General features: G+C 32.4%; 3 protein-coding genes across 3 annotated transcripts in view; 2 read left to right on the forward strand and 1 right to left on the reverse strand.

The window, feature by feature from the left end:
- The first annotated feature begins 3,028 nt into the window (after positions 1 to 3,028).
- Positions 3,029 to 4,152, forward strand: LOC108905475 (RNA transcription, translation and transport factor protein). The gene is made up of 5 exons (XM_018708349.1): positions 3,029 to 3,213; positions 3,267 to 3,488; positions 3,550 to 3,639; positions 3,692 to 3,852; positions 3,903 to 4,152. The coding sequence occupies exons 1-5, from the start codon at positions 3,153 to 3,155 to the stop codon at positions 4,104 to 4,106; spliced, it is 738 nt and encodes a 245-aa protein (XP_018563865.1). The 5' UTR covers positions 3,029 to 3,152; the 3' UTR covers positions 4,107 to 4,152.
- A 552-nt stretch (positions 4,153 to 4,704) lies between these two features.
- Positions 4,705 to 6,328, forward strand: LOC108905476 (rab-like protein 3). Its single transcript, XM_018708351.1, has one exon. It carries the CDS (start codon positions 5,254 to 5,256, stop codon positions 5,974 to 5,976), a length of 723 nt encoding a protein of 240 aa, XP_018563867.1. The 5' UTR covers positions 4,705 to 5,253; the 3' UTR covers positions 5,977 to 6,328.
- A 4,846-nt stretch (positions 6,329 to 11,174) lies between these two features.
- LOC108905466 (uveal autoantigen with coiled-coil domains and ankyrin repeats-like) overlaps positions 11,175 to 27,386 on the reverse strand; it is a 51,924-nt gene continuing 35,712 nt past the window's right edge. The window contains exons 5-7 of the mRNA XM_023454596.1: positions 16,350 to 19,270; positions 15,941 to 16,284; positions 11,175 to 11,452 (exon numbers count right to left, since the gene is read on the reverse strand). Coding sequence (XP_023310364.1) covers positions 11,175 to 11,452; positions 15,941 to 16,284; positions 16,350 to 19,270 — 3,543 coding nt within the window. The remainder of the gene's footprint in view (positions 11,453 to 15,940; positions 16,285 to 16,349; positions 19,271 to 27,386) is intronic.

Consider the following 27,386-nt stretch of genomic DNA (forward strand, 5'->3'; position numbering starts at 1 on the left):
GGCAAGCCGTTGACTACGTACCCGACGTGACCGACAAACACAAAAGACCTAGACACCAACTTTTTGACCCTGGGTGACCACCCCTACGACATCCCCCCCCCCCCCCCCGCTAACCTTTTGTGTTTCAGAGACCGCCAGGATCAAGAAACGAAGACAACGACACACACACATACACACTCCCCATACCCTCCTTACCCCTCCCCACCCGCGCTACCCTAAGGGCCACCTTAGCAAAGCGCATCCCAGGCTGCATAACCGCACTACCCTACCCAACCATACCACACATAAACATGACACCACCCCTGGGGTTTACACAGACGAGCCGGCGAAGCAAGAAGAGCGCCAGAAGAAAGGGCCCTAACCGGCGGGGCCCAGCCAGGACAAAAGGAGGACCCACAAAGCGCCTACACCGGCCGCATTTGCGGTCGGGGTAGACGACGGATGGGGCCCACCTACGAAGGCTGTCCAGGCCTACACGAGATGAGGCAGGATAAAGAGGGATAATCCCCCTCGATCCCAAATCATTGAGGCCAATTTCTAGCCATAGAATAATGGCGCGAATAATGGCGACTCGCAGTTCATCAGAGTGGGTTTTTAGGCGGGAAAGGATTATTTTTTCTACCACATTGCTCATAGCCGGGAGTAGGCTGATAGACCGGTAATTGGAAGGGAAGGTATGGTCTTTGTTGGGTTTAGGGATGAGGATTATGTTTGCTGTTTTCCAGCTTGTAGGGAAGTCTTTGAGTGTGAGTGTAACGTTTGTTATGCTTAGTAGGACCATGAGACCCTTGTGTCTTCTTAGTTTAATGTTGTGTGTTTAGTCAGGTCCAGGGGCTTTTCTGTTTTTTAGGTGTCTTAATATTTGTCTGAGTTCGTCTGATGTGGCAAGTTGTATAATGTCGTTGTTGGGCTCTCTGTTAACGCGTAGGGCCGCAAGCATAGCAGCCTCTTCGAAATTCCCGTCCTCGTCCGGCAGCTGGGGTAGTCTACAGTCTACAGTGCAGTTCCAGGCTGTCGGCGAAAGCCTCGGCCTTTTCCTGGTTCGTGTAAACCACCCCTCTGCTGCCGTCGATTGGCAGGAGTTTGCGTCTGACGGGCAGTCGCAGAGGATTATTTTTTCTACCACTTTGCTCATAGCCGGGAACAGCGCCGGATTTACGTTTGTGAGGCCTATAGGCAGAAATTTGGTGGGGGCCTAGTTAAGGTATTGAAAAAAACATTATTTTTTATGCGTACGTCCTCTTTTAAGATTTTCCCTCAAATTTATTAAATAAATAATCTGTCTTGTTTTTAAAGGAATAATTTAAACATTGAAAAGAAAATTAAATTTTATTTTCTCTAGGAACAAAAATTTACAAATTAATAAAAATTAGTCAATATTTTTCCCACTAATTTAATTATAAAGTGTAGTGCATAATAATGAATTTTAGTACCAAAATAATAATAATACTTTTGATTGATTACTTATTGATTAATTAATTGATACTTAAAAAAAAATTTCATATTTGAATTTAAATTATAATTAATCTATATAATTTGGTAAAGTTTTGGTCACAAATTATTTAACACNCCTACACGAGATGAGGCAGGATAAAGAGGGATAATCCCCCTCGATCCCAAATCATTGAGGCCAATTTCTAGCCATGGAATAATGGCGCGTGTTACACCAGGTTTCAAGTTGATTTAAAGCGTTCTATAAGTGTGTTGCATTTATGGATTGTGCTTTTATGGTCAGGTGTGAGGTATGTCGGGGTTGTAAATAGTGTAGAGGTGTGGGGATAGTACGGAGCCCTGCGGGACACCGGCCTCCTTGGGATGGGTTGTGGAAAAGGTAGGTAGTGAGTTTGATAAGGGATATGGCTTTTGCGACATCCAGGAAGATAGAGCTCCGGTGAACTGCCTCCTGTTGAAGGCCCTCGTGACATGCTCGGTAAGGCGTAGGATTTGGAATTCGGTGGAGTGGTTAGGGCGGAAGGCGAAAACTGTGTGACAGGAATGACTCGCAGTTCTTCAGAGTGGGTTTTTAGGCGGGAAAGGATTATTTTTTCTGCCACTTTGCTCATAGCCGGGAGTAGGCTGATAGACCGGTAATTGGAAGGGAAGGTATGGTCTTTGTTGGGTTTAGGAATGAGGATTATGTTTGCTGTTTTCCAGCTTGTAGGGAAGTCTCTGAGTCTGAGTGTAACGTTTGTTATGCTTAGTAGGACCATGAGACCCTTAATTGTGTCTTTTTAGTTTAATGTTGTGTATTTAGTCAGGTCCAGGGGCTTTTCTGTTTTTTAGGTGTCATAATAATATTTGTCTGAGTTCGTCTGATGTGTCAAGTTGTATAATGTCGTTGTTGGGCTCTCTGTTAACGCGTAGGGCCGCAAGCATAGCAGCCTCTTCGAAATTCCCGTCCTCGTCCGGCAGCTGGGGTAGTCTACAGTCTACACTGCAGTTCCAGGCTATCGGCGAAAGCCTCGGCCTTTTCCTGGTTCGTGTAAACCACCCCCCTGCTGCCGTGGATTGGCAGGAGTTTGTGTCTGACGGGCAGTCGCAGAGGATTATTTTTTCTACCACTTTGTTCATTTACAAATTAATAAACATTAGTCAATATTTTTCCCACTAATTTAATTATAAAGTGTAGTGCATAATAATGAATTTTAGTACCAAAATATTAATAATACTTTTGATTGATTACTTATTGATTAATTAATTGATACTTAAAAAAAATTTTCATATTTGAATTTAAATTATAATTAATCTATATAATTTGGTAAAGTTTTGGTCACAAATTATTTAACACTTATTATTTCCAAATTTACAATAATGCTTTTCGAGCTTTCTTGTCAGCAAAATCAGCAGAATTTTTTTTCAAATTGGTGGGGTTGTTATGTGTAGTAGGGCCATGAGGTCATCGTGTGGCGCCGGCTTTACACAGCTTTTATATAAACCAGAGTATAAACTTAGAAAGAAGTCTGTGGTAGCTTATGAATTTAATATATTTATGTTCAATGGTGTGATTGATTAGGAACTAGAGAAGTGTTTTGTGATTTGATTTGTGTGCATAGAAAATATAGTACTTCTATATTTTCTATGTTTGTGACATTGCAACTGAAAAAGGAATTGTAGAATTATTTTTTTAGAAAAAAATCTTGAGAGTAGTAGTTATGTCGAAAAGATTGTTAAATGCCTTGGAGTATCCTCAAGCAGATTCTTTAAATTTAAATGGTACAGATGTAAGAAATTTGTAGCGACTTGCTAAATAATCTTATTACTTTTAGATCCAATTACTTTTAAAAAGATTGTTGTTTGGCTAGAGACTAACAGGATTAAACGTGCACCGCCAAATATTTTTAATGCTCTGAAAAATATTAACGGAGGGGATTGGGATAATGTTTTCATCAAATATAAAGATGGACTTGGATGTCCAGTCCTAGAAACCAAGTTAGAAGAGTTACAGTGGTTATTAGGTTATGCTGTACAAATTGCAACATCTGCAAACCGTGAGTATAGTTATAACAATTAACAATAGGAAGATATATTTAATACTTTTTTTCATTTTAGGAAATTTATACTTAAAATATGCAGTAGAAAATATTCAAACCACTAACGCTCCTACTGTTGTGGCAGAAAATCCTCTAGATAAACTAGATTGTAAGAAAGGTGACGTGATAATATTTAAAAAATTACAAGTTTTCTATTTTAGTTCGAAGTAAAGAATTTGCAAATGGAATTAATGAATTAGCTAAAATCTTGAAAGTGGTACCTCACCCTGATCCACTGATTACCTTACGTGCAGTAAGAAAAGTTATAACAAATAGGATGGCCCCAGACCGAGTGGAAAATCCACAAAAATATATTGTCGAGGTAATTATAATTTCGTCATTCATCTGCCTTGTTATCTTATTTTTTTTTAGGGAACTCCATTTCCTTTTCAAGAAGCAGATTTGGGTTTTGATTTAAATGATCCTGTTCTAAATAATGCAGCGAAAATTTTAAGGATGCTGTATATACACGATGTTAGAGATTTACAGACAAAAGCAAATGAATTGATTGTAGCAGCTCAAAGTGTTACTGCAAATCCCAAAACTGACACTAGATTAGGAAAAGTAGGATTTTAATTAAAAGTAGTTTAATTTATAAAATATAAGAAATTATTTAATCATGCATATTGATCAACGTACACTAAGTAATTTTAACTGAATATTATCAGTGGAAACAATTAAAATTAATTTTAATAAGCACATCTTTTATCAGATCATTTTGTTATAATGATGAAACATTGTAAATTATGTATTTGGCCCTCAATTGTGTAATTAAAACTAAATAATATTTATTTCCGAAAAGGGGACACATCAAAGATCTCTCCAATGCCCAAACAGGTAGTTCCTAAAAATAATAAAATTGTACTTGTTCAATTCCTCAATAATAAGAACTAACCAATTCCTATGATTATTAATGACATTTTTGAGGGATTTTTATATGTTTTAGAAGCGTTTATCAAATATCCTCCAATTCCACATAAACAGCACACTGATATTATTTTGCAAGATAAACAAGCTTTTCTGTTTTCATTTTCCATTTTTCTAATATTGTGCTACAAACATGGTGCAAAACGGATAAATTTTATACTATGATGGAAAACAACTCTACGTAACCCTAAAAAAAAGCCTTATTCAACACCTATACTTCTTTAATTTATGTTATCACTCATCACCACAGATTGGTAAAATATTTAATTTTATTCATCACCCTAGAACAACTTATAATATGCTTCAAGTACATATACGCATGGACTCCATTGTGTTCATATGTTCATTGATTATGATTATTGTGCATTGTACATTTATTAACATCACTTAGTATTCAGGTAGACTAATCACTATCATGGAGACTGTTCAACGTCTTTAATTTGCTGTCAAAGTGTCAAACACAAAATATATGTGTCAAACTGGTGTCAAATCTCAAATCTTAATTAGAACATTGGAACTATGGAGTGCATACGCTCCAAAATTGGAACTACTATCAGATTTAAAAAAAATTGTTCGTTATTCATAGATAGATACCGGCGCTTGCATCTGAAAATTATTAGCATTGGGTAAGTAGAAAAATAAGTTAATCAGAAAGATATAATCTAAAGTTAAAATAGTTTACATAGAATACTGTACCATTTGAACTATCTACCATTTTATCTACGTGTCGTGTTTCTGTCTTCTGTAATTTAACCTTACTTTTTCTTACGTTGTTTGTGTTTGTGTTATTGTTACAATGTCAGCAATAGACCGTGTAAAAATTCTTATTCTCGGAGATTCAGGGGTTGGAAAAACCTCTTTTGTACATCTAGCTGCACATAATGATCCTTTAAAATCACCTAGTTGGACTGTAGGTTGCTCTGTAGAAGTAAAATTGCATGAGTATAAAGAGGGAACGAAAGAACAAAAAACATTTTTTATTGAGTTTTGGGACGTTGGAGGAAGTCATATCCATAGAAATGCGAGACCCGTCTTTTACCATCCTTGTCATGGTGCTATACTAGTCCACGATTTAACAAATAGAAAGTCGGAGGAAAACTTACACAAATGGGTAAAAGAAATTGTTAATAAAAGGGAACGAAAAGATTCAAATTCTCATTTGAATGTGACTAATCCTAATCAGAACCAATTAAATGAGGACTGGGATCAAGAAAGTTTATTTGGTCATCCAACAGTACCATTTTTAGTAATCGGAACTAAATTGGACCAAATTGATGATAAGAAATCACATCTGGGACAAATGGCTTCTCACTTAACAGCTGATGAAATAGTTCTAGATTGTAGACAAACAAGATATTTAGCAGCTGGTACTTCCAATGCAGTAAAGTTGTCTAGATTTTATGATAAAGTTATAGAGACCAGGTCTAAGGCTCATAAAGATTCATTTTCGGAGAGGTTTGGAAGTAATCCAATTTCACCAATTTTATCTACTAAATTTTACTCTCCACATCAAGATTAATTTTTAATTTTAATACCAATATTGTATAATACCAGTATCAGTATAATTTGAAATATTTATCTTATAGAATTTACGCGAGGCCTTATCTACTTTATTTATTAATTAACTTAACATTTTATATAGTGATCCAAAATAATAATTGTATATAAATATTGGTAGCAATATAGAATTGGTAGCAAAATTAATATACGTGGTTAGGTGGGTTTTCTGTCCAAATGGGAATTAAACAAAACAAAATATTCTGAATGGCAACATTTCATCTCTATATTATGACTTCTTCAGGATTCAAGTAAAAACAAAAAAGAATAATTATATAAGAAACACTGATATTAATTATATATGTATAATCAAATAAAAGAAGATAAAATTTTTAACTTATTTAAAGTGAATACTATTAAATTAATCACAATTGATACAAATTATTCTTTAAAGTAAGATAAAAATATATATTTGTACAGTTATACATCAATCAGTATGGAGAAATATAATTGTTCATTTATAATATTGAGTACCACCCCTCACATCAGAAAAAATGTCAACAAAAGATTGCTGTGTAGGTAAGGAAATATTTAATCTAGTAAAAAAAGTTTGGTTTTTGTTAGTAGTTTATTAATAATCTTAATTAATCACTTTTTTACTAATGTCTATTTGTTCCTCTTTTTTTAATTATTTCATTATAAATATCAGTGATTTTTAAATAAACTTTTTCGTATTTTCTGCATAACATTTGTAATTTTTTTAGTTTTATTGAAGTCATAAAAAATGTCTCGATAAAAACTTGAAATATCAACATTTGGAAAATTTTGTGTTTTCTTTAATTTCCATTTGGCCAGAAATCACAGCATCCTACTAAGTAAATATTGTTGCTTAGCGATTTGAAGATATATCATTTTATAAAACAAAATCTAGATATTTAAATGTGCAGACTGCTCGATTCATAATGTGAAGTTTGCAGATTATATATTGCAATTGCTCGGCTTATTGAGTTTCATTAAGATATGGTTTTATATTCAAAAATATATAAAAACTAATAAATAATTGCAATATGGAAGATAGAAATATAATATATTTGTTTATAAATACATTTATTAATAAAAAGTCTAAAATTCCACTTTTAGTTAGGTATCGGATCAGATTAGATCGTATTGATTAAAATTTATTATGTTATTGGAATTAATGAATAAATTTGTTAAATAAAAAATTTAAATAAGTAAGTGTAGCATTCATTTTATTAATTTATTTTAAATATTAATAAGTTAATTCAAATAAATAAAAAATAATGTCTAAAAATCAAATGAAGTTAAACAATGTCATTTGATAGGATATTTAAAACAAAAAATTTGAATTTATTTGCATTAGCTAAAAAATCAAGTAAAAATACCGCAGTTAATAATAAAATGTATATTTTTTAATAGGGTATAGCCTCCCTGAGATCTCGAAAAGGGTTACAAATATACAAAAAATATTTTCATAATTAACTGTTCTATTAACTGAAACATACAATACAGTATTTTTTTATTTATCACAAAATTAAAATTTATTTGTAGTTAAACCTAGGTATTTAAATTTTGACTTATACTAACATTTCATTTTTTAAATTTCATAACTGTAGCTTATTTAGATTGAGAAAAATAAGAAAATACCTGTTTGATTATGAAAAAAATATATTTTTTGCACATATGTGCGCAACGCTTTTCAAAATCTAACGGGAGGCTACCTTTTTTTAATTTTTTGGCATATTTCGTTCAAAATTTTTTCGTCATAGGAGTTGTCTGTGGACCTAATAAATACCATGCTTTGTTATCACAATATGACCACCTCAATTTTCGCCAGCCATTACTGGTATTGACAGCTATGCAGTATTTAAATAAAAATTTTCATCTATATTAATTCGTGGAGAATAATGTATAGTTAATATTTTACATAAGCAACAATAAGAAAGTGGCAGAATAGGGATCAGTAAAATATACCTACTCATTAGATCCATTTTCCTAGTAGCTGAATAAGATGTATAAGAATAAAAAATGTTTAATTAGAAATAATTTAATAAAATTTATACTGTACATTAACATCGATATAAATATTTGCACTAGATACTTATTACATTTACAAAAAATATGTACAAGATAACCTGAACTTAGCCTGTAATGTTCCCAGTGCATTAAGTATACAACTATAAATAATGTAAGCATAATGTATATGAACATAGACGGGGAAAATGTCTTCCAAGGACCACAGTCCTTTAAAGACAAAACCCTGAAAGTTTTTTTCTTAGTATTTCCGAAATTAATGTTTAATAGTTAAGAAAGAAAAATTTGAAAAAGCTTTTTTTGAAGTAAATCACTGGAAAAAAGAACAATTGAAGGAACTCGAAATAAAAACACTATAAAAAATACATATTAAGTACAATATTTTTCCAGGTATATTTTATTGGAATAAACCCCAGTGAGTATGAAAATAATATTTTAACAAAGTTTATATATTGAAGATCGGGATACCCGCAAATTACATTAGTAGAGTTCAATTAACAAAAGGTAAATATAATATTTAAAATGACAATAAAAAGAAACAAAATTTTAATTTTTCATGAATAAGCAATGAAATGAAACCAAATTTCAGTTTTTGATATTTAAAAAACATTTAAAGTATTTTTTAACTAAATAAAAAAAAACAGTTTGCAAGTTCATGTAAAGGAAGATTATATTCCATGTATGATGCTTCCGATTTCTGATTTAGCAGTTCTATAGATTAGGAAATACTAGGGAATTTGTTTGTGTTAGGCTGTCATAATGCTATAATTTCAAATTATGGAAATTGAATATTATTCAGAATTTCAAAAATTATAACTGGACATATTTTAATATTAATTAATTTTAACTGTATTTAAACTAAATATTTAATATTGAAAGAAAATTGAGTATAGTGTAGTAGTATCAGATTATAAATTTATTTGTACTGAAAATTAAGTTTTTCTAAATTTTAATAGTTCTTAATAGGTAAAGGATTTTTTAAATGTTAATTTAATTTGTTTCAATACAGAAATCTAAATTTAGTTAAAATAAATTAATACCATTAGAATTTAGCCAAAAATTGCATCCTAAAATAAAAATCTTGTATATTTGTCTAGATGCCCGTATTCAAGACAAGTAAAAATTATTATTTAGAGGAAATTTTTTTCTAAATCTGTAAACAAATGTCCATATTCCATTTAGGACAATCTTCTAAATTAATTGTTAAATTTTTATGTGAGATATAAAAAATTTGGGCAATAGTATGGTGGCTGTAACAATTTATAGATTTTAGATCCTAGATTTTAACAAAAGTTAAATTTTTCTATTTTTTCCATTTTTTTTTTGTAAGAAAAAGAATGATTCTTCTGCTGTGAACCCATTAAAAAAAAACAATTAAATTAGGAACTGGATGTTACATATGATTCGATTTTGAATTTAATAGTCAAAAAATCATCTCTAAATTTAAGTCGGGGTGAAATATCCCAAAGAGAGGTGAAGAGGGGAGCAAATATTTGCTCGTTATATAAACTTTCTCACAGTTTCTTTAAAAAATTTTAAAATTTTACAGCAACAAATATTACATCGATGTTCCACTGCTTGGAAAAAAGTTGCTTTAAAAATTATGTTACCTGACACAAAAATATTCTATATTGTACACCATTTAAATTCATAATAAAATAAAAAAAAAGTAGGACTGCCCATTATTTACATATTTTGTTCAAATTTTCAATTTGATAAAATTGAATAAAATAAATTACAGTGTTAGTGCCATTATAGCAAATGAAAGTATTACAATTCCAAATAACTTTTGTCAAACCATTTTCCTAGGAACTCACTCTTTGAAAATTGTTAAACTTTTATACTACAAATAATTATTTTTAACAATCAGTTTTGAAAGTTTTTAGTCTTGTTAAACAAAGTTCAAAAATTATGTTTCACATATTTTCAGCATGTAACACAATTTTTAAATTAATTTTACTTCAAATTGGGGAAACCTATTAAAATGATAGGTACATTAATCTCTTTTTACTGTAAAGTGCATAATAGCTCCAATTTTTAGCTTTACTTAACACTTGAAATGTACACATAGTTGGAGCAATATTTATACACAACTCCCCAGTATGGGACACCTCTGACTGAAATATAGAAATTATATTTTTCCTACAAACGTCAAAAAATGACAAGGTTTGCGCATTGACAACAATATGCGAAGTGACACTTTTTTTCGGATTCTTACGTTACCATGACACCGTGCGCGAAATACTTCGCGCACTAGGGTGCGAAGTATTTCGCACTGCATGTAAATTAATAAGAGTTTTGTATTTCAATCTTTGAAAAAATGAGGCAAAACTCCAAATTATTATTTATTTTTAAATGAATAACAATGAAATACTTTTAATAATATCTGGCACTTAAAAATTGAAGACGCGAGCACAAACGTCACTTTAAAATAATTATTATTGTTGTCAACAACAGCCACTTTGTTTCCATAGTAACAGTGAAAATTTGATTAGGAAAGACATTTTAAGCCAGCTAAACACTATTTTCTATAATAAATTAGGCATTTTACTTATTTATAATATTTTTAAGAGATAGATTTTGACGTTTGTAGAAAAAATATTGTTTGCATCTCGTGCGCGAACTACTTTGGTGGTCTCGAATAATTTTTTAACTCGGCTTCGCCTCGTTAAAAAATTCAATTCTCGATCACCAAAGTAGCATTTCGCGCACTAGATACAAAAATAACTATTAGCTATTAAATTTGCAATATAATTGCTGCAAATTTTATTTTTTTATTTCGAACGATTTTGATATCTGGCAGAAATCAACTTTCAGTGGGACTGTACACCTAAGGAGGCATTTGCTCTTTGTCTATATAAACATTTTAATCATGGAGTGTACTGGTAAAATATGTAGTCTAATCTGAGGTCACCCTGTATAATGCACAAGAATGAAAGATTATACTATTATAATGATTTACACATATATTATGAACAATATTCAAATATTTCAAATATAATAATTTTACAGTCATGCATTTATTAACATTCTCAAAATTATAATTTGCACTTTACAAATTTCTGTACATTTTCTCATGGCAGCATTAAAAAATTAGTAGGATGATGTGTACCGTACAATGATTTAATTGGTCTTAGTTTGGTCCAAAGTACCGCCAACTAAAAATGTTTAGTCGCTCTTTGAATGCATATGGGCATTGTTTGTTGGTCCATCTTCCCCGTTAGATGAAGATGGATCGTGTCCTTTAACTGTAAAGGTAACATAGTACCTCTTATTTTGGTCAAGACGATCGGTAGGCAGGGAAATAACCTGCTTGTCGGTTCCGTGACTAAGTTCCAGTGTCACAGCCTTTTTAGAATTGATATTTGGTAAAAATCCAGTTCCAGGTTTGCAACTGACATTGTTAAATCCTATTTTTGGTATAGTATGATGATCCATTTTTGGTACTGAAAAGATACATAAAATCTAAATTTAATGATGATGACTTTAAAGATCGACACACGACGAAAGTGGTAATATATATTAACAAAAAGAGAAACAGCAATTTGAACCCTATTTTTAGGGGTTTCGGTTGTACTCCTTGAAGAGGTAGACGATATATGAATTTGATTTTCGAGAAAAATTATACAGCACAAATTGAATATTATTACAGAATTGTGTTCATTTAGGGCGTTTTTTGTCATGCTGAATCAATGTTTTATTTGGAAGTTTTTGAATACCTATTTAAAAATATTTTTTTATTCAGTTTTTGGTCATAAGAAATTCCATATAATTTTAAAGTTTTTTCTCGGGGAACTTAAAGGGAAAGTTTTCCGAGTTAAATTAAGGTTTTAAATTTGCCGCCAAATATCAACCAGCAATGACCACTGACCTTTTAACATTTCATTAGTAAGTAAGTTCATAGTGTATTTAGCTTTTATTATTATGTACCTACATACGTAAAGTAGCCCTAAATTATTTATTTTTCAAAAAGTAAAGTTATTTCTAAACAATATGAAAAATTTTAAATTACTAAGTGGAAATTATTATTATTTATGTAAAGGTGAATTTGTGCATAATTTCTGTTCCAAATATCGTGTTTTCCAAAAATTTGAAATCGAAAATTAAAATCTCTTTGGATCTACATGTACATGATTGTATTTTTACACAATCCAGTACTTGGAAAAACATAATAAAGACTCAAAACCAGTTATGGTTATTTGCCCATATTTTAGGTTTTATTATAAAAATATACTTACAGCATATTTGATATTCATAAAGTACTTATGGTCAATGGAAATAAGTGTTTTTTTTTTAATTTTGAAAGCTTCGATAAGTTTCTTTTGAAAACGACAACTCAATATAGAAACATTCCTATTTCTTGTTTTTTCCGGAGAATCAAGTACCTCGCACGGTATTTCTGTATAATTTTCGGTTCTTTAGTTATAATACAAACTTCGAAATTTATTTTAGGTTTTTTTAATGGGACACCCCATATATTTTCCGTTTTTTGAAATCTTTTGATCCCTTAAAAAATATTTTGCATAAATGTCACAAGATACATTATTTGATCTGAAATTTTAATCAAATTTCAATAATTGAAAAATTATATTTGATGTCCCCTTTAAAAAAGTTTGGGTTGTATCTGAAGAACTGAACTCAAAGAAAAATATGGCGTACGCTACTGATTTTTGGCTACAAACTAGACTTGCAAATCTCGTATTAAGAATCTAAAAATTTTCAGAATTAAAACACATTTTTATGTCGGAAATAAACGGCCAAAAATCAAAATTTTTCTTTCTAGAAATAAAACTAATTTTAAACTTTTCAAGTAAATCAATTCACAAATATAGATAGAATCAGGGAAGCACGTGAACTGTTTTCGTTTTGCATAGTATGACGTATGTCATACCAGGGCGAAAAGATTTTAGTTGCTAATTGCCACACACTCCAGGCACGTAGGTGGGGGGGGGCAGGGGTGGACTCAGCCCTCCTAGAGAACCCAATGTCTATATGGTCGGACTAGCCGACTGACCAGTTGACCCCAAACAAAAATCCTTCCTACGCCCATGCACACTCCCCGTGTCAAAACGAACGGATATTTTTGTCCTGTCACGTGTTATAGCGAGGTGACATCCGTGATATTCTTTTTGATGAGATACTGAGGTTACGTTACGTTTAAGAAGCGAAAAATAAAATACTTTCCGCCCTCGATGATTTTGTTTGGATTGTGTATGACAAAATTGTTATTTGTGATGCCTACAACATAACCTCAAATTTTTTTAGGTCGACGGTGTATCCCATGTCAGCCCCACGTTGGGCGCCATAACATGGATTTTGCTCCACGTCCATTCATCACTTTTCTATTTAAAAATTGAAGCAACTTAAGAGACGTTTGATGGCTCAAAATTATCTTACACTTTCTAATACGTAGTGGCACATATTGGAAATTCAATACGGCCGGCGGCCATGTATGGCTAAAGCGGAGTGAAAAATCACTGAATTTTAGGAAGTATGTACAATAAATTCAACAGACGATTATTTGAGTGATTTTAAAACAAAAAGTTTATATAAACATTGGTCCGCAGACGCTTCATTTTGAAGATACAGGATGATAAACTTTTCTAAAAAAATTGCTATTTCGTAAATATCTTGAATACCCTTTATCCAATTTTGTTGTAATTTGGCAGTGTTATTTGTAGTGTTAAGGGGCTAATTTAACCCTAACTTGATTATATTTATTAAATCCAGTGCCGTCCCGAGCGGTACTTTAACGAATATTTTTGACAAAAAAAATGTACGCCACTGACTTTTAGTAATTTTTATATATTTTTTTAATTAAACAACTAAAAATACAACTTTTTTGTCTCTTGAATGTTTTTCGTATCTTGATTAATTTTTGTAGAAAAAGAATAAAATACACTTAATTGCATATCCCTGGACCACAAAAGAAACAAGGGGAAAAGTTTCTTTTGGAAATTATAATTTTTTTATAATTTTTTAATAATANGAAAATACATAATATAAAAATATTGAATATAAGCACCAGTACTACATTTATTTACGATTTGCATACATAATAAGCTTTTATTACTCTCTTTCATTTCTAAACAGACTATAATTGCCACACACTCCAGGCGCGTAGGTGGGGGGGCAGGGGTGGATTCAGCCCTCCTAGTGAACCCAATGTCCATATGGTCGGACTAGCCGACTGACCAGTAGACCCCAAACAAAAATCCTACCTACGCCCATGCACACTCCCCGTGTCAAAACGAACGGATATTTTTGTCCTGTCACGTGTTATAGCGAGGTGACATCCGTGATATTCTTTTTGATGAGATACTGAGGTTACGTTACGTTTAAGAAGCGAAAAATAAAATACTTTCCGCCCTCGATGATTTTGTTTGGATTGTGTATAACAAAATTGTTATTTGTGATGCCTACAACATAACCTAAAATTTTTTTAGGTCGACGGTGTATCCCATGTCAGCCCCACGTTGGGCGCCATAACATGGATTTTGCTCCACGTCCATTCATCACTTTTCTATTTAAAAATTGAAGCAACTTAAAAGACGTTTGATGGCTCAAAATTATCTTAATACATACACTTTCTAATACGTAGTGGCGTATTTTGGAAATTCAATACGGCCGGCGGCCATGTATGGCGAAAGCGGAGTGAAAAATCACTGAATTTTAGGAAGTATGTACAATAAATTCAACAGACGATTATTTGAGTGATTTTAAAACAAAAAGTTTATATAAACATTAGTCCGCAGATGCTTCATTTTGAAGATAGAGGGTGATAAACTTTTGTAAAAAAAAATTGCTATTTCGTAAATATCTTGAATACCCTTTATCCAATTTTGTTGTAATTTGGCAGTGTTATTTGTAGTGTTAAGGGGCTAATTTAACCCTAACTTGATTATATTTATTAAATCCAGTGCCGTCCCGAGCGGTACTTTAACGAATATTTTTGACAAAAAAAATGTACGCCACTGACTTTTAGTAATTTTTATATATTTTTTTAATTAAACAACTAAAAATACAACTTTTTTGTCTCTTGAATGTTTTTCGTATCTTGATTAATTTTTGTAGAAAAAGAATAAAATACACTTAATTGCATATCCCTGGACCACAAAAGAAACAAGGGGAAAAGTTTCTTTTGGAAATTATAATTTTTTTATAATTTTTTAATAATAACATCTAAATAACATAAAGTACAAATAACACTGCCAAATTACAACAAAATTGGGTAAAGGGTATTTAAGACATTTATGAAATAGCAATTTTTTTTAAAAAGTTTAACACCCTGTATCTAGAAAACGAAGCATCTGCGGACCAATGTTTACATGAACTTTTATCTTAAAATCACTCAAATAATCGTCTGTTGAATTTATTGTACATACTTAATTAACACCCTGTATAGTATATTTAGCAAAGTAAGATTCTCATTCGTTTAGAAATAGTCAAAAAACATACCGGCGTTCCATAATTATTAGCTAATATTGAACCCTGGATCTAAAACCTACGTACATAGGTTAGTAAATTTATAATACCCAAAAAAATATCGGATCTATTGGAGACTTATGGTCGTCATTTTTGGTGGCTACTAACCATGAAACCTGAATACCTTGATCGCAAGAACCCGGAACCTAAACTGCAAGTTTTTGAAGATGAAATGTCTCATATTTATTAGCATTGATAAATAAAATTAGTGACTGAAATAACTAAAAGGCAAAACAAAAAAATATACAATAAATCAAAGTGTTCCTAAGATTTCTTGTTATTTGGAGTTGCTATAACATTTTTCTTTGAACCTATAATTTGTAATGTTTCTTTAGTTACGTGCGTGGAGTTTTTAAATTAAATACCTCAAAATAGACTATTTAATAACACTGATTTTGTACTAAATTTTTGTTCACTGGTCCTTGAAAATGCAATGCAGTTATACTTACGGTATGCTGCACATGGAACCCCAGTATAAGCATGCGTAGCATGCATACATCTATTGGTGCTTCTTGTACATAAAAGTGGGTTAGAGGGTGCTTCTGGGAGTCCTTTCATATATTCCACATCGTTCTTCTGTAGCTTTCTCAAAGATTCATAGAGAAATCTTTCAAAGCTTTTGAAAGTGTAATCTTCTGGAATGTATCGACCAGCCCCAACAGTGGAAGCGCATGACTGATGGTACGCGTCAATAGCTCTTTTGACTAGAACTGCCTCGTTATGTTGACCAGCTCTAATTTGATGCCTCTTTAGTTCCAGGAGGTGCTGAAATATTTTTCTTTCCAAATGGTACCTAAAATCATCGATCTTATTATTCACGTTTATATATTCTTCTTCGTACGTGGTCAAATTACCTACCTTCTTATATTGCTTTGTATATTTTGTGTAACTGATGTCATGTTAACACCCCGCTCAGACATATTCTTCCATTTAGGAATTCTGGTGCTTCTCGGGCTGGGCTCGAATCCAGAATCTATCAAATTACTGCTTTCATAATCACTTCCTGCACTTCTGGCATCCCTAACTTTGGGCCTCTTCTTGACTCTCTTCTTGTTCCGCGCTACCAAACTTCTTGACTCGTGCTCCACATCCGACAAACTCTCGTTGTCACTATAAAGAGAGGCCAGGAGCGGAGCCGACATGTTAGATTCAGATCGTGGCGGTTCTTTCAGTCGATCTTTGTCTTGATGGATATTCGGCAAAGATGGAATGCGTGCGTCTAGTACCCCCTGCAGAGCTCTCTTTTCTAATAAGTGAGACTTATCTAAGTGTCTGTCGCTTTTAGATAAAATAGTTTTACCCAAGGGCGTTGGAATTTTACTATGTTTAAATTTTTCTCTTTCCTTACTACCGTCTTTTTTCTTTTTTTCTTCGGATCGTGATCGAGATTCTTTGTTTTCGCTTCTTTTGCTTTTGCCTCCTCTCGTCTTACTCGGTTTTCCTCCGTCTTCTTCGTCTAGTATCCTGAAGCTTTTATGGGTCTTACTAGTAGGTGTAGACAAAGAAACATCTTCAGATCGACTGCTATAGTCATCATCTGAATAATCTTGCTTTGCTTTTATTTTTTTATTTGATTTTTCTATTTTTAAATGTTTCTTTCTTACGTCGGCATCTTTTGGTTTAGTTTTCCCATCAGATGCTTCAATCCCTTGTTTTTTTCGTGTTTCTTTTTGTTTACTGTCTCGCTTTTTTGTTATTTCTCCTTCACTTGGTTTTTCTTTATCGGCAATTGATTGTTCAAATTTTTCTGTAGGAACAGTTTCCAGTGGTTGTTCATCAAAGTCGATCTTTGATGGCATTTCAGTTTTTGAAATATCATATATATCATTTTCATTTACATCAATCGACTTTGAGGTTATTTCCACTTTCTTCTCTTCTCCATCTTCTACTTCTAATGTTTTTTCACCTTGCTCGTTTACTGTTGTATCATTTTGATGGACGTCCTTAGTTGCACCAGCATCTTTGTGGGTTTTTTCAGGTGTATCAGTATTTTCGTGGATTTCTTCAGCATCTTTACTTTCTCCATCTTCCGGCAAATTTGAACTTTCATCGGTACTTCTGCTGGCTTTATGCTCAGCCTGGTCAGCCTCTGGCTCCGAAATAAACTTATCAAGCAACTGATCATTCTTTTTATTTGCTTCCAGGTCAACTGCTACTTTACTATTGTCTTTATCTAATTCATTGTTTGCTTCTTCAGTTTCTGTATTATTCCGACGTGTTTCTTGTAGTTCTTCAACAGATTGTTTTTCGTGTACGGGTTCTTGAACTTCTGTATTTTCAATTTCTTTTGTTGTTATAGCTTCACCATTTGTTTGTAACTCAGTGACATCTTTAACTTCTGTCTTATCATCATCTTTTTTTGTGTCTGAAGCATTATCTATTTCAGCTTCGGCTTCATTAATTATATTTTCTGATGTGTTTGCTCCTGGAGATTCTGTTAGTTGACGTTGAATATGTTTATCATCATCTGTTATTTCTTCTTTAGCTAGAACGGTGCTTGTTTCTTTTGTTTTTTGATCTTCCACTTCCTTATCGTCTGTTTTCTCAGTGTCATTGGTAGTTAATTTTGCATTTGTCTCATCGACTTTAGTTGCCTTTTGATGTTCCTGCTCTTCTGCTAAATCATCATTTTGAATATTTTCCCCTGTAAGAGGTTTCTCATCTTGTTTTCCTTCTGTAATAATTTCAGAGTCTTTCGACTTTAACTCTTGCTCATCTTCATGTTCCTTCTCTAAAAGTACTTTCGGCGGTTCATGAATCGAAGCTTCTACTACAAATTCTTTATGATCCTCTACATCTTCGCTAGTATTGGACATGAGAGACTGTTGATCTATGATCTTTCTCGAATCTGGAAAGTTTTTGAGAAATCCATCTTCTGTGGTTGCCGTAGAGGGTTCAATTTTTTTATTTTCAATTACAGTTTCAGTTGTTTCTTCGGAGGTATTGGTACTTTGCGTTTTTAAAGAAGGTTGCCTTGATTCCTTTTCTTGCTGTATTATGGTTGTTGGACTAGTTATTGCATTTCGTGCTCTCGCTGCTTCTTTTTCTGAGCTGGCTCGTCCTGACCGGTCTCTTCCTTTACTAAATTTTGCACTTCTGGGCCTTCGATCTTTTACCGATGAAGCAGAATGCGGAACAGCTGTTTCAGATGGAATAACTACTTCGGAAATCTTATCAACAACTACAGGTTCTTTTTCAAGAATGATTTCTCTAGTTTGATGAATGTTTATCTCAGTTTTTCCGTTGATAATAATCTCATTGGTATATTCCATTCTACTGGATGGTAATTTTCTGCTGCTGCTTCGTTTGGTTGATGACATAGGAGGAGTTGAACTGTCAGCTTTAGCACTAGATTTATTTTCTTTATTTCTATCAGTTGATCTCTTTTTGGACTTTCCTGTGCTTTCAAGTTTGCTACTTCCTAATCTCTCAATTTCTTCTTCGCTTCCTGATAAAGAAAGCTTGGGCCTTTCTAATTTATGAACTATTTTTTTTCTATAAGATTTCTTGCTACTTTTAATCGGGTCTCCTTGTTCTTTTTCACTCTCCGAACTTGTATCTCCAAGAACGGTTACGTCGTCTCTTATGTGCAAATTCAAGGCACTAGTTGGTTGATTCCGCAATTCTGCTAGCCTACTAGCCGGCACCCCTCCATGTAGTTGTAAATATTTCGCTGTGGATCTGAAACCTCTCTGCAGCGCACAATCCAGGGGAGTCATAAAGACGTTCCTGGAAGTTCTAAGAACAGGATTCACCTGTGCGCCAGCATCGAGGAGAATCTAGAAATTAAATTTAATTTAATTAAAATTATAGTTTTTTCAAATTAGTTGCATATGATTGTGTTCCTTAAAATGTAGGAAAAAGGTGCAATAATGACAGAAGTGGATAGAAAATAAGGAAATTTATTCCTATGAGCTACGCGCATATCGTCTTTTGTTTTTGGGATACAGGGTGTCAAAGATGATTTTTTTCATTTTATTTATTTATTTATTTATTTACAGATTTGACAACCCAACATATTGATAAACAATACAAGTTACAGGGTGCACTATAGAAAATAGCAGTGCGTGTACAAAACTAAAATTAAATAAGAATAACAAGTTACAATATACCTACATAGTAATACAATAAATAAACAATCAATTAACAAGTAATTACCTAGTTTTAACATAATATGGTTAAGGGTAAAAGAAAAAAAAAAGAAAGAAAAAAAAAAGAAAGAAAAACAAAGAAAAAATAAAGCACAACAAGAAAAAAGAGAAGAGAAAAACCATTCAATTAAAAACCAACCGAGTTGAAAGAGAGGCTGAAAATGTCGATATGATTAAAAAACAAATTGTAAGATTTTTGCAACATACTAACTGGGGAGTTATTTGCAGCATTGGAGGCATACGCAGAGTGATAAAATAAATTTGAGGAGCGCGAAATATATTGTTTAATATCAAATGATAGTGAACTCGAAATGTGGCTGTAGTGAATTTTCCCGATAAATAATTTATACAAAAAAGAACATAAGCGATATGTCTCCTGGAGAATAATTTTAACAGTTTATAGTGCTGTAAATTCGAATCATAGCCTAGTGATAGCAAGTGCCTATTAAATCCATAGTTTAAGTTATAATAAACTTTTGTTGGACTTTTTCTAAACGTTCGATATATTTAAGATATTGAGGATTCCACACTAAAGGTGCAAACTCAGGATGAGATCGGACCATGGAATTATATAATAAGATGAAGGACCTGGGATCACGAAAATATTTAGTTACACGTAAAATAAATCCAAGATTACGCAGAACCCAACATATTCAACATGAATCTCGAAGTTTAGAATCCAGTGACACCCAGATCCCTAATGGAATCCACTTTTTGTAGCAAAGTATTGTTTATTTTATAATTAATATCAGTAATATTTTTTAGACGCGTGAATTTAATGAATTGACATTTATTAATATTCAAGAAGAATTTGTTAAAGTTACAATAATTGTCGAAACGATCGAGAATAGATTGAATATTCAGAAAATCAGCAATATATGAAATTCTTGAGAATATTTTCAGATCGTCGACATAAAGTGCATACTCAGTGGCGGAAACAGGAGCCAATATCATTAATAAACAAAGAAAAGAGCAATGGCCCTAAATGAGAGCCTTGCGGTATACCTGACGTAACGTGAACAAAATTTGACGTAAGAGTTATTGATTGACACACATTGGCACCTATTAGTTAAATAGGATTTTATCCTAATAGATTCCCATGTATACCGATATTCTCCAACTTCACGAACAATGTAGGATGGTGTACTTTATCAAAGGTCTTGGAGAAATCGGTATACACGGCATCTACTTGATTTTGGGTTTCCAGAATTTCAATTATTTTGTATACATCATATGATACAAGATTAGTAGTAACCGACCTGCCTTGGAAAAAAACATGTTGCTCCTCAATAATAGTAATAATTTTATATTATTTTTATATTATATATTATATTATTGTTATATTATTATATGTATTTAAAAAACATGTAATATATTAAAATTTGCTACGGGTAAGTTTTCGAGTGCGCTAAATTAGTGTTAATAAACAAGGGTATGAGATACAATTTTGTATAAACTAAACTTAATAAACAAGTCGTACTCGTAGTACCTACTTACCAGTAAGAATAAAATACTTTCTACTAATTAGAAGTCATCTACAGATAGTTCTCATACTACAGAAACTTCATATGTGATTACAAGCCACGTGACCAGTAATTTTGTTTGGAACAGTAATTTTATTTTCTTCACGTTGGCTATTAAATTTCCGTAAAATTAAAATATTAAGATCAAGATTACATTGAAACGCAATATTCTTTTTCATCGACTGTGATTAGTGTAGATATTATTCAACCAATCAGCGATCGCATTATCTCGTGCGTAGAAGTAACGGTTTGTCATTGTTCATTGTAAACGAATCATTAATATTGGTGACGCCAAGATTTACGAATTTTTCTTTGCCAGTACCAGTATGCAATATTAGGTTGCCTAAGCTCGTCGTTCAAGTGGCTTGTAAACATTTATGAAGGGTCTGTATTAAGGGATTAACTTGGACTTGATAAGAACGTTTTGTGTTAAAAATTAAAAGATTGAAGTTAGCAGACAAATTGTAAATATCTTATAGCTGTTTTACATTGACAATTTATTGTTCAATTAATTCATGAAGTCGCTGCATCAAGAAATTGGACAAGTGTAATGCACTTAATCTGCTGTCAAATAACTTCATGAATTTATTCATCAAGTTCTTGACGAATTAGAGCATGTTCTAATTTTCAGTAATTTTTTCGTGAAGTTCGGAAGTACCAACCCAACAGAATTCCAGCCTCAGATCAGTAATGAGGTTATGTTATTGGAATATGTAAATAATTGTGTGGCGTCGTACTAGTTTTGCATTGTTTTTACTGATTTGTTACTTACAAAAACTAATGTTTATATAATATGTGTCAGAACGGTACCGCTGTTGTATCACTACAATTATGAGTGGAAATTTGACATTTTTGAAATTGATTTGCTTCTTTGATTCATTGGTAGAATAGAGCATGTTATAATTTTTGTCAATTTCTTCGTGAAGTTCAGAAGTACCAACGCAACAGATTTCCAGCCTCAGTTCGGTAATGAGGTTATGCTATTGGAATATGTAAATAATTGTGTGGCGTCGTACTAGTTTTGCATTGTTTTTACTGATTTGTTACTTACAAACACTAATATTTATATAATATGTGTCAAAACGGTACCGCTGTTGTATCACTACAATTATGAGTGGAAAGGTAACATTTTTGAAATTTATTTGCTTCTTTGATTCATTGGTAGAATGCGTAAAAAAACTTGATAAAGTCTGTAACTAGCAGTGTAAAACCACACTGTTTACCAATAAATTCGTGAATTAATTCATGAAGAACTTCGTCAATTTATTCATCAATAAATTGTCAATGTTAAACAGCTATTAGAAATTTATTTTGAGTCATTTCCATTTCAAATATGAGCTGTGGTCAATTATGAATATACCAACAATACAATCAATGCAACTTTCGCGTGATAGCAAAAGAAAATTCCGAATAACCCTAAAAAACCTACTTTAAATAATGTATATTGTTCGCGCACGTTTTTAAATCATCCGTGGATTGTTTAAAAAAGTAATTTTCTTCTGCACGTAACCGTTGACCTTGGCAGTTGAATTGACGACAAGAATAGCCTTCGAGCAATTTTTTCCACCGTGTGTTGTTAATGTATTTCGGGAAAAGGTCAAGATTTCACGTGGATAGTCCTTGAAATCCAGACACGAAGAATAGAGCGAATTATTAAATATTCAAATGAAATCGGAATAGAACAAAGGTTTACATTTCTACACCTAACAGTGATTGACACTCTTATACTCGAAAGCGATGTCTACATGCATGCATGGACTCATGACGAGATTAATTAAATGTTCTGGGTCAGACTCGTATTAGAATTTACAAAAAGTCCTGTTAAATATTGTGTCTGAATCCTAATAGTCCACGGGCCCACGTACAAAGAAAAAAATGATTACCAGCAAGCTGTAACTTTGCGTGCAGCTTAAGTTTGACGAGTCTCCCAAGATTTGACTACGAGGAAAATTCAACAGTGGTAAGTTTTCCCGTGATTTTCAGGAAAACATGTCAATCTGGCATAAACATGTGACTACGAGGAAAATTCAACAGTGGTAAGTTTTCCCGTGATTTTCAGGAAAACATGTCAATCTGGCATAAACATAAAATGTTATGACCAGCACTTTTTTTTTAAGTTTAAATGAAAGATATATATTTTTGAAATCCCCAAAAAATTTGTCCAACAATAATGTTGGTATTTTGAGTTTGTCCCACACCCCAAATATGTCGATTTGGTGACATTATGGTTGGTGACAACCAGCAAGCTGATTTTTCTGGGAAGGTTTGGTAATAAGATTTGAAATGAAAGTATCTTATTGTCCGACAAAATTCTTGAGAAGTTTTTGCAGTCCGACGCCCCGAAGATGTCGACTTAACGACAACATGGTTTGTGTTAACCAGCAATCTGGTTTTGATTTTTTTTCTCTAATAATTGAAATGTATAACACAATAATATACTTGTCCGCCAAAAAAGATTGGAAATTTTGCCTTAAAAATGGGAAACATTACTATTTTTGTGGTACCTAATGTTCATTTCGCTATAAAATAATTATTTTTTTAATGAAGAAATAAAGAAGAATAAATAAGAAAATTATCTTTTTAACAGGAGCAACAGAAATTGAAATTCATAAATAATTATGTCTAACTAATTTAATTAATCACCATCAAAATGATTTCTTTGTTCAAAAAACTTAGATGTATATTTTATTTTATAAACTATTGTAACTATTTTATAAAAAATGGTAACTGTACAATAAATGCATAAAATTTTGCTTGTGTTTTTTTAAATTCAAATTTGCAATCTTGTGTTGACAAATAGTTTACACATAGTTTTGTTCATGAAAAACCAATTAAACCAATTTTAAAAATATTATTATACATTTATCAACACGTTTATTAAAAGATTGTCTTGTAAAGTATAAATCCTTAATGCGAAATGACTGCAGCATTTAAAACCTGCTGCCAAAGTTCTTAACAGGTGTTTATAGTTTCTCCATAAACAACGGATTTCATGTTAACCCCAAAAACGGAAGTGTCGGCATTCCATCTCACATTTGTGTACATACAATTTAAATTAAGATGTAATTTTAGGTACGAATAATACTTAATGGACAGTAGCATACAAATGACAGCAATAAGACAAGTGGAGTATGTCAATTATTTGATTTTCGTCCAAACTTAAGAAACTTCACCGCTAAATTAATAATAGGTAGGTACTTCATTGTAATTTAATTCAACAGCATTGGAAGTTTCAAAGCCAAATATCTCGAAAACGGTGCGAGACAGCTAGTTTTATAAAGTGTAGCTTTTTGTGTAAAAAAAGTTGGAAAATAAGAATTTGACACCAAAGAGGAGATACCTTAAAGTACTAAAATAATGTTTTACATATAACACCCTGTATCTCTTTAACTATCAACTTTTGGACTAAGGTAAGTTCGGCTAAATCGCAATATATTTGCTTCGAGAATCTACCCATGAATTTTGACCTATTAGATAGGGACCACAATGTATAAAATTTTTTTTGTAATTTTGTAATTTAAACAAATTTTTTTTTATTCAAACATTTTTTTTATTAATATAAATTTTTCTTCTACATCATGCTAAGTATTGAAACCGCAAAATTTTATCGTTTAATTTTGTCGGACAAGCAAAAAAAACCGATAATATTGCATTTTTTTAAATAATGACGCTTTTGTCCGATAGCTGGTTATCACCAACCGTCGACATCTTCGGGGCGTCGGACTGCAAAAACTTCTCAAGAATTTTGTCGGACAATAAGATATTTTCATTTCAAATCTTATTACCAAACCCTCCCAGAAAAATCAGCTTGCTGGTTGTCACCAACCATAATGTCACCAAATCGACATATTTGGGGTGGGGGACAAACTCAAAATACCAACATTATTGTCGGACAAATTTTTTGGAGGGTTTAAAATATATATCTTTCTTTTAAACTTAAAAAAAAGTGCTGGTCATAACATTCCATGTTTATATCAGATTGACATGTTTTCCTGAAAATCACGGGAAAACTTGTTGAATTTTCCTCATATCAAATCTTGGGAGACTCGTCAAACTTAAGCTGCACGCAAAGTTACAGCTTGCTGGTAATCATTTTTTTCTTTGATATGAGAGAGATGCCAGCACTTTAATTTCCGAAATAAGAAAAAATCGCAAGGAGTCAGGTCTGGCGAGTGAGGATTGTGATTGAGAATAGTAATCTGATTTTTGACACAAAACTGACAAATTGACAAAGCTGAGTGCGAGGGTCCATTGTCATGGTCTCTTTTTGCGGATTTTTTCACGTAACCATTGTAAAACACGTTGATAGTTTCACCTTGAGACAAGAATTCAAAATGCACAATTCCATTAAAGTCGAAAAAACAGTGAGCATCACTTTGGCATTGTTGTAAAACGCCTTGAGGTAAGAATTCAAAATGCACAATTCCATTAAATTTGAAAAAACAGGGAACATTGATATTGGATTGAGACGTTTTTTCTTGAGGCGTAGAGATCCTATGTCAATCCATTGTAATGATTGAACTTTTGTATCAATGTCGTAGCCGTAAATCCAGCTTTCGTCTTCCGTTATGATCCTTTGAATGAGTGTTTCGTCGTCATTGGATTGTTCAAGGAGTTGCCAAAAAACGTAAACACGATTTTCTTTTTGTTTTGAAGACCAAAGGCGGACAAATTTTGCTGCAACTCGATGCACGGTCAATCGGCGATGTGCATGCACTAGATTTTTGACTTTCTGAACGTGGGAATCATCAGTTGAGGTGAAAGGCGAAAGGCCTTCCTGGTCGAGGATCGGACGACCACTTTTAAATCGTGCAAACTATTGGTAACATTTCGTACGATCCAGAACATCATATCCGTAAGGTTGTTTCAAAAGTTGAAACGTTTAGTGAAAGTTTTCCCCAGTTTCAACCATAATTTTACGTTCCAGAAAATAACACATTTCAAAAATTGTGACTAACACTTAAACACGTCGCACTCAAATAACAATATCACGAAAACTAAATGACATATTAAGAATCCAAGAACATGTGGTTACAGAGGAGACTATGCGCAACGCAGTGTTGCCAACCCCATATCACTAAATATTTCCATTAAAAAATTTCGGTTATTTTCTGAACAGACCTCGTATTGAAGATCCTATTGTTAGTAAAAAAGTTTCTCTATTCAAGTCATGGATAATACTGTTTCTATTTTTAAAAAGGAATCAAAATGCAAAATGAAAAACAAAAATTAGATAATCGCACAGAACATACAGTGTGTACAGATTTGATCCGGAACATCAGTGTAGAATTTTGCAGGGTGGGGCGATTTTAATGTCAATTTTTTTCAGAGTATAGAGTTCATAGACACGTATGCGACATATTTTTAAGGAGATAATGTTATCTCGTGGCATGCTATGNAAGTCGTCCAGCAACAATTCTGGAGTTGAAAGAACAGATTCAAAATAAAATTGCAGAAATAAATGGAGATTTGCTGCGTCGAGTGATGCAAAATTTTGAACTTAGAATTCAAAATTGCATTGAAGTCGAAGGAGGGCATTTGGAAGACATGATCTTTAAAAATTGACTTAATATTTATTTTCGTTAAGAATCCCATAAAATTAGCTACATATTGGTCCATTAAAAAGTTAATTTACTTTCATCAGAAAGTTTTTATTCGCCTTTTAAACTGCATAGTCTAATATGGGGAACCCTGTATAAGCTACAATCTTCGGCATTTTCTACAAAATTACATATTTATTTATTTATTTATTTAGAAATTGACCCAAGCAACGGGACAAAGTGCCAATTACAGGATAAAGTAAAATAGGAAAGATTAACTAAATTAAAAAAAAGATAGCTTACATTAAGTATGAAGACATAAGTACGACAGGATAAAGCAATTAAAATATAAAATCGATAAGAACTTTAAATATAAACAATAACAGACAAACAAAACAAATAAGCTAAATAACATATACAAGGAAACATTTTTTGATGTTATTCAGATAATGAAACAATATAATCAAGTCAACCTTTATAACTCGCAAGGAGCCAGGTGTGGTGAGTGAGGACAGTAATCTGAATTTTGACACAAAACTGACGAATTGACAAAGCTGAGTGCGAGGGTCCATTGTCATGGCCTCTTGTTGAGGATTTTTTCACGTAACCGTTGTAAAACGCCTTGATAGTTTCACCTTGACGCAAGAATTCAAATGCACAATTCCATTAAAATCGAAGAAA

The sequence above is a fragment of the Anoplophora glabripennis genome, unplaced genomic scaffold, assembly GCF_000390285.2.
Source record: "Anoplophora glabripennis isolate ALB-LARVAE unplaced genomic scaffold, Agla_2.0 scaffold267, whole genome shotgun sequence".
Taxonomy (NCBI): Eukaryota; Metazoa; Arthropoda; class Insecta; order Coleoptera; family Cerambycidae; genus Anoplophora; species Anoplophora glabripennis.

Excerpts from the sequence above, each read along its gene's own strand:
- LOC108905476 (XM_018708351.1), top strand. The coding sequence starts at position 5,254 with ATGTCAGCAATAGACCGTGTAAAAATTCTTATTCTCGGAGATTCAGGG.
- LOC108905475 (XM_018708349.1), top strand. The coding sequence starts at position 3,153 with ATGTCGAAAAGATTGTTAAATGCCTTGGAGTATCCTCAAGCAGATTCT. Across the intron at positions 3,489-3,549 it reads AATTGCAACATCTGCAAACC|GAAATTTATACTTAAAATAT; the intron begins GTGAGTATAGTT and ends TTTTCATTTTAG. Across the intron at positions 3,853-3,902 it reads CACAAAAATATATTGTCGAG|GGAACTCCATTTCCTTTTCA; the intron begins GTAATTATAATT and ends ATTTTTTTTTAG.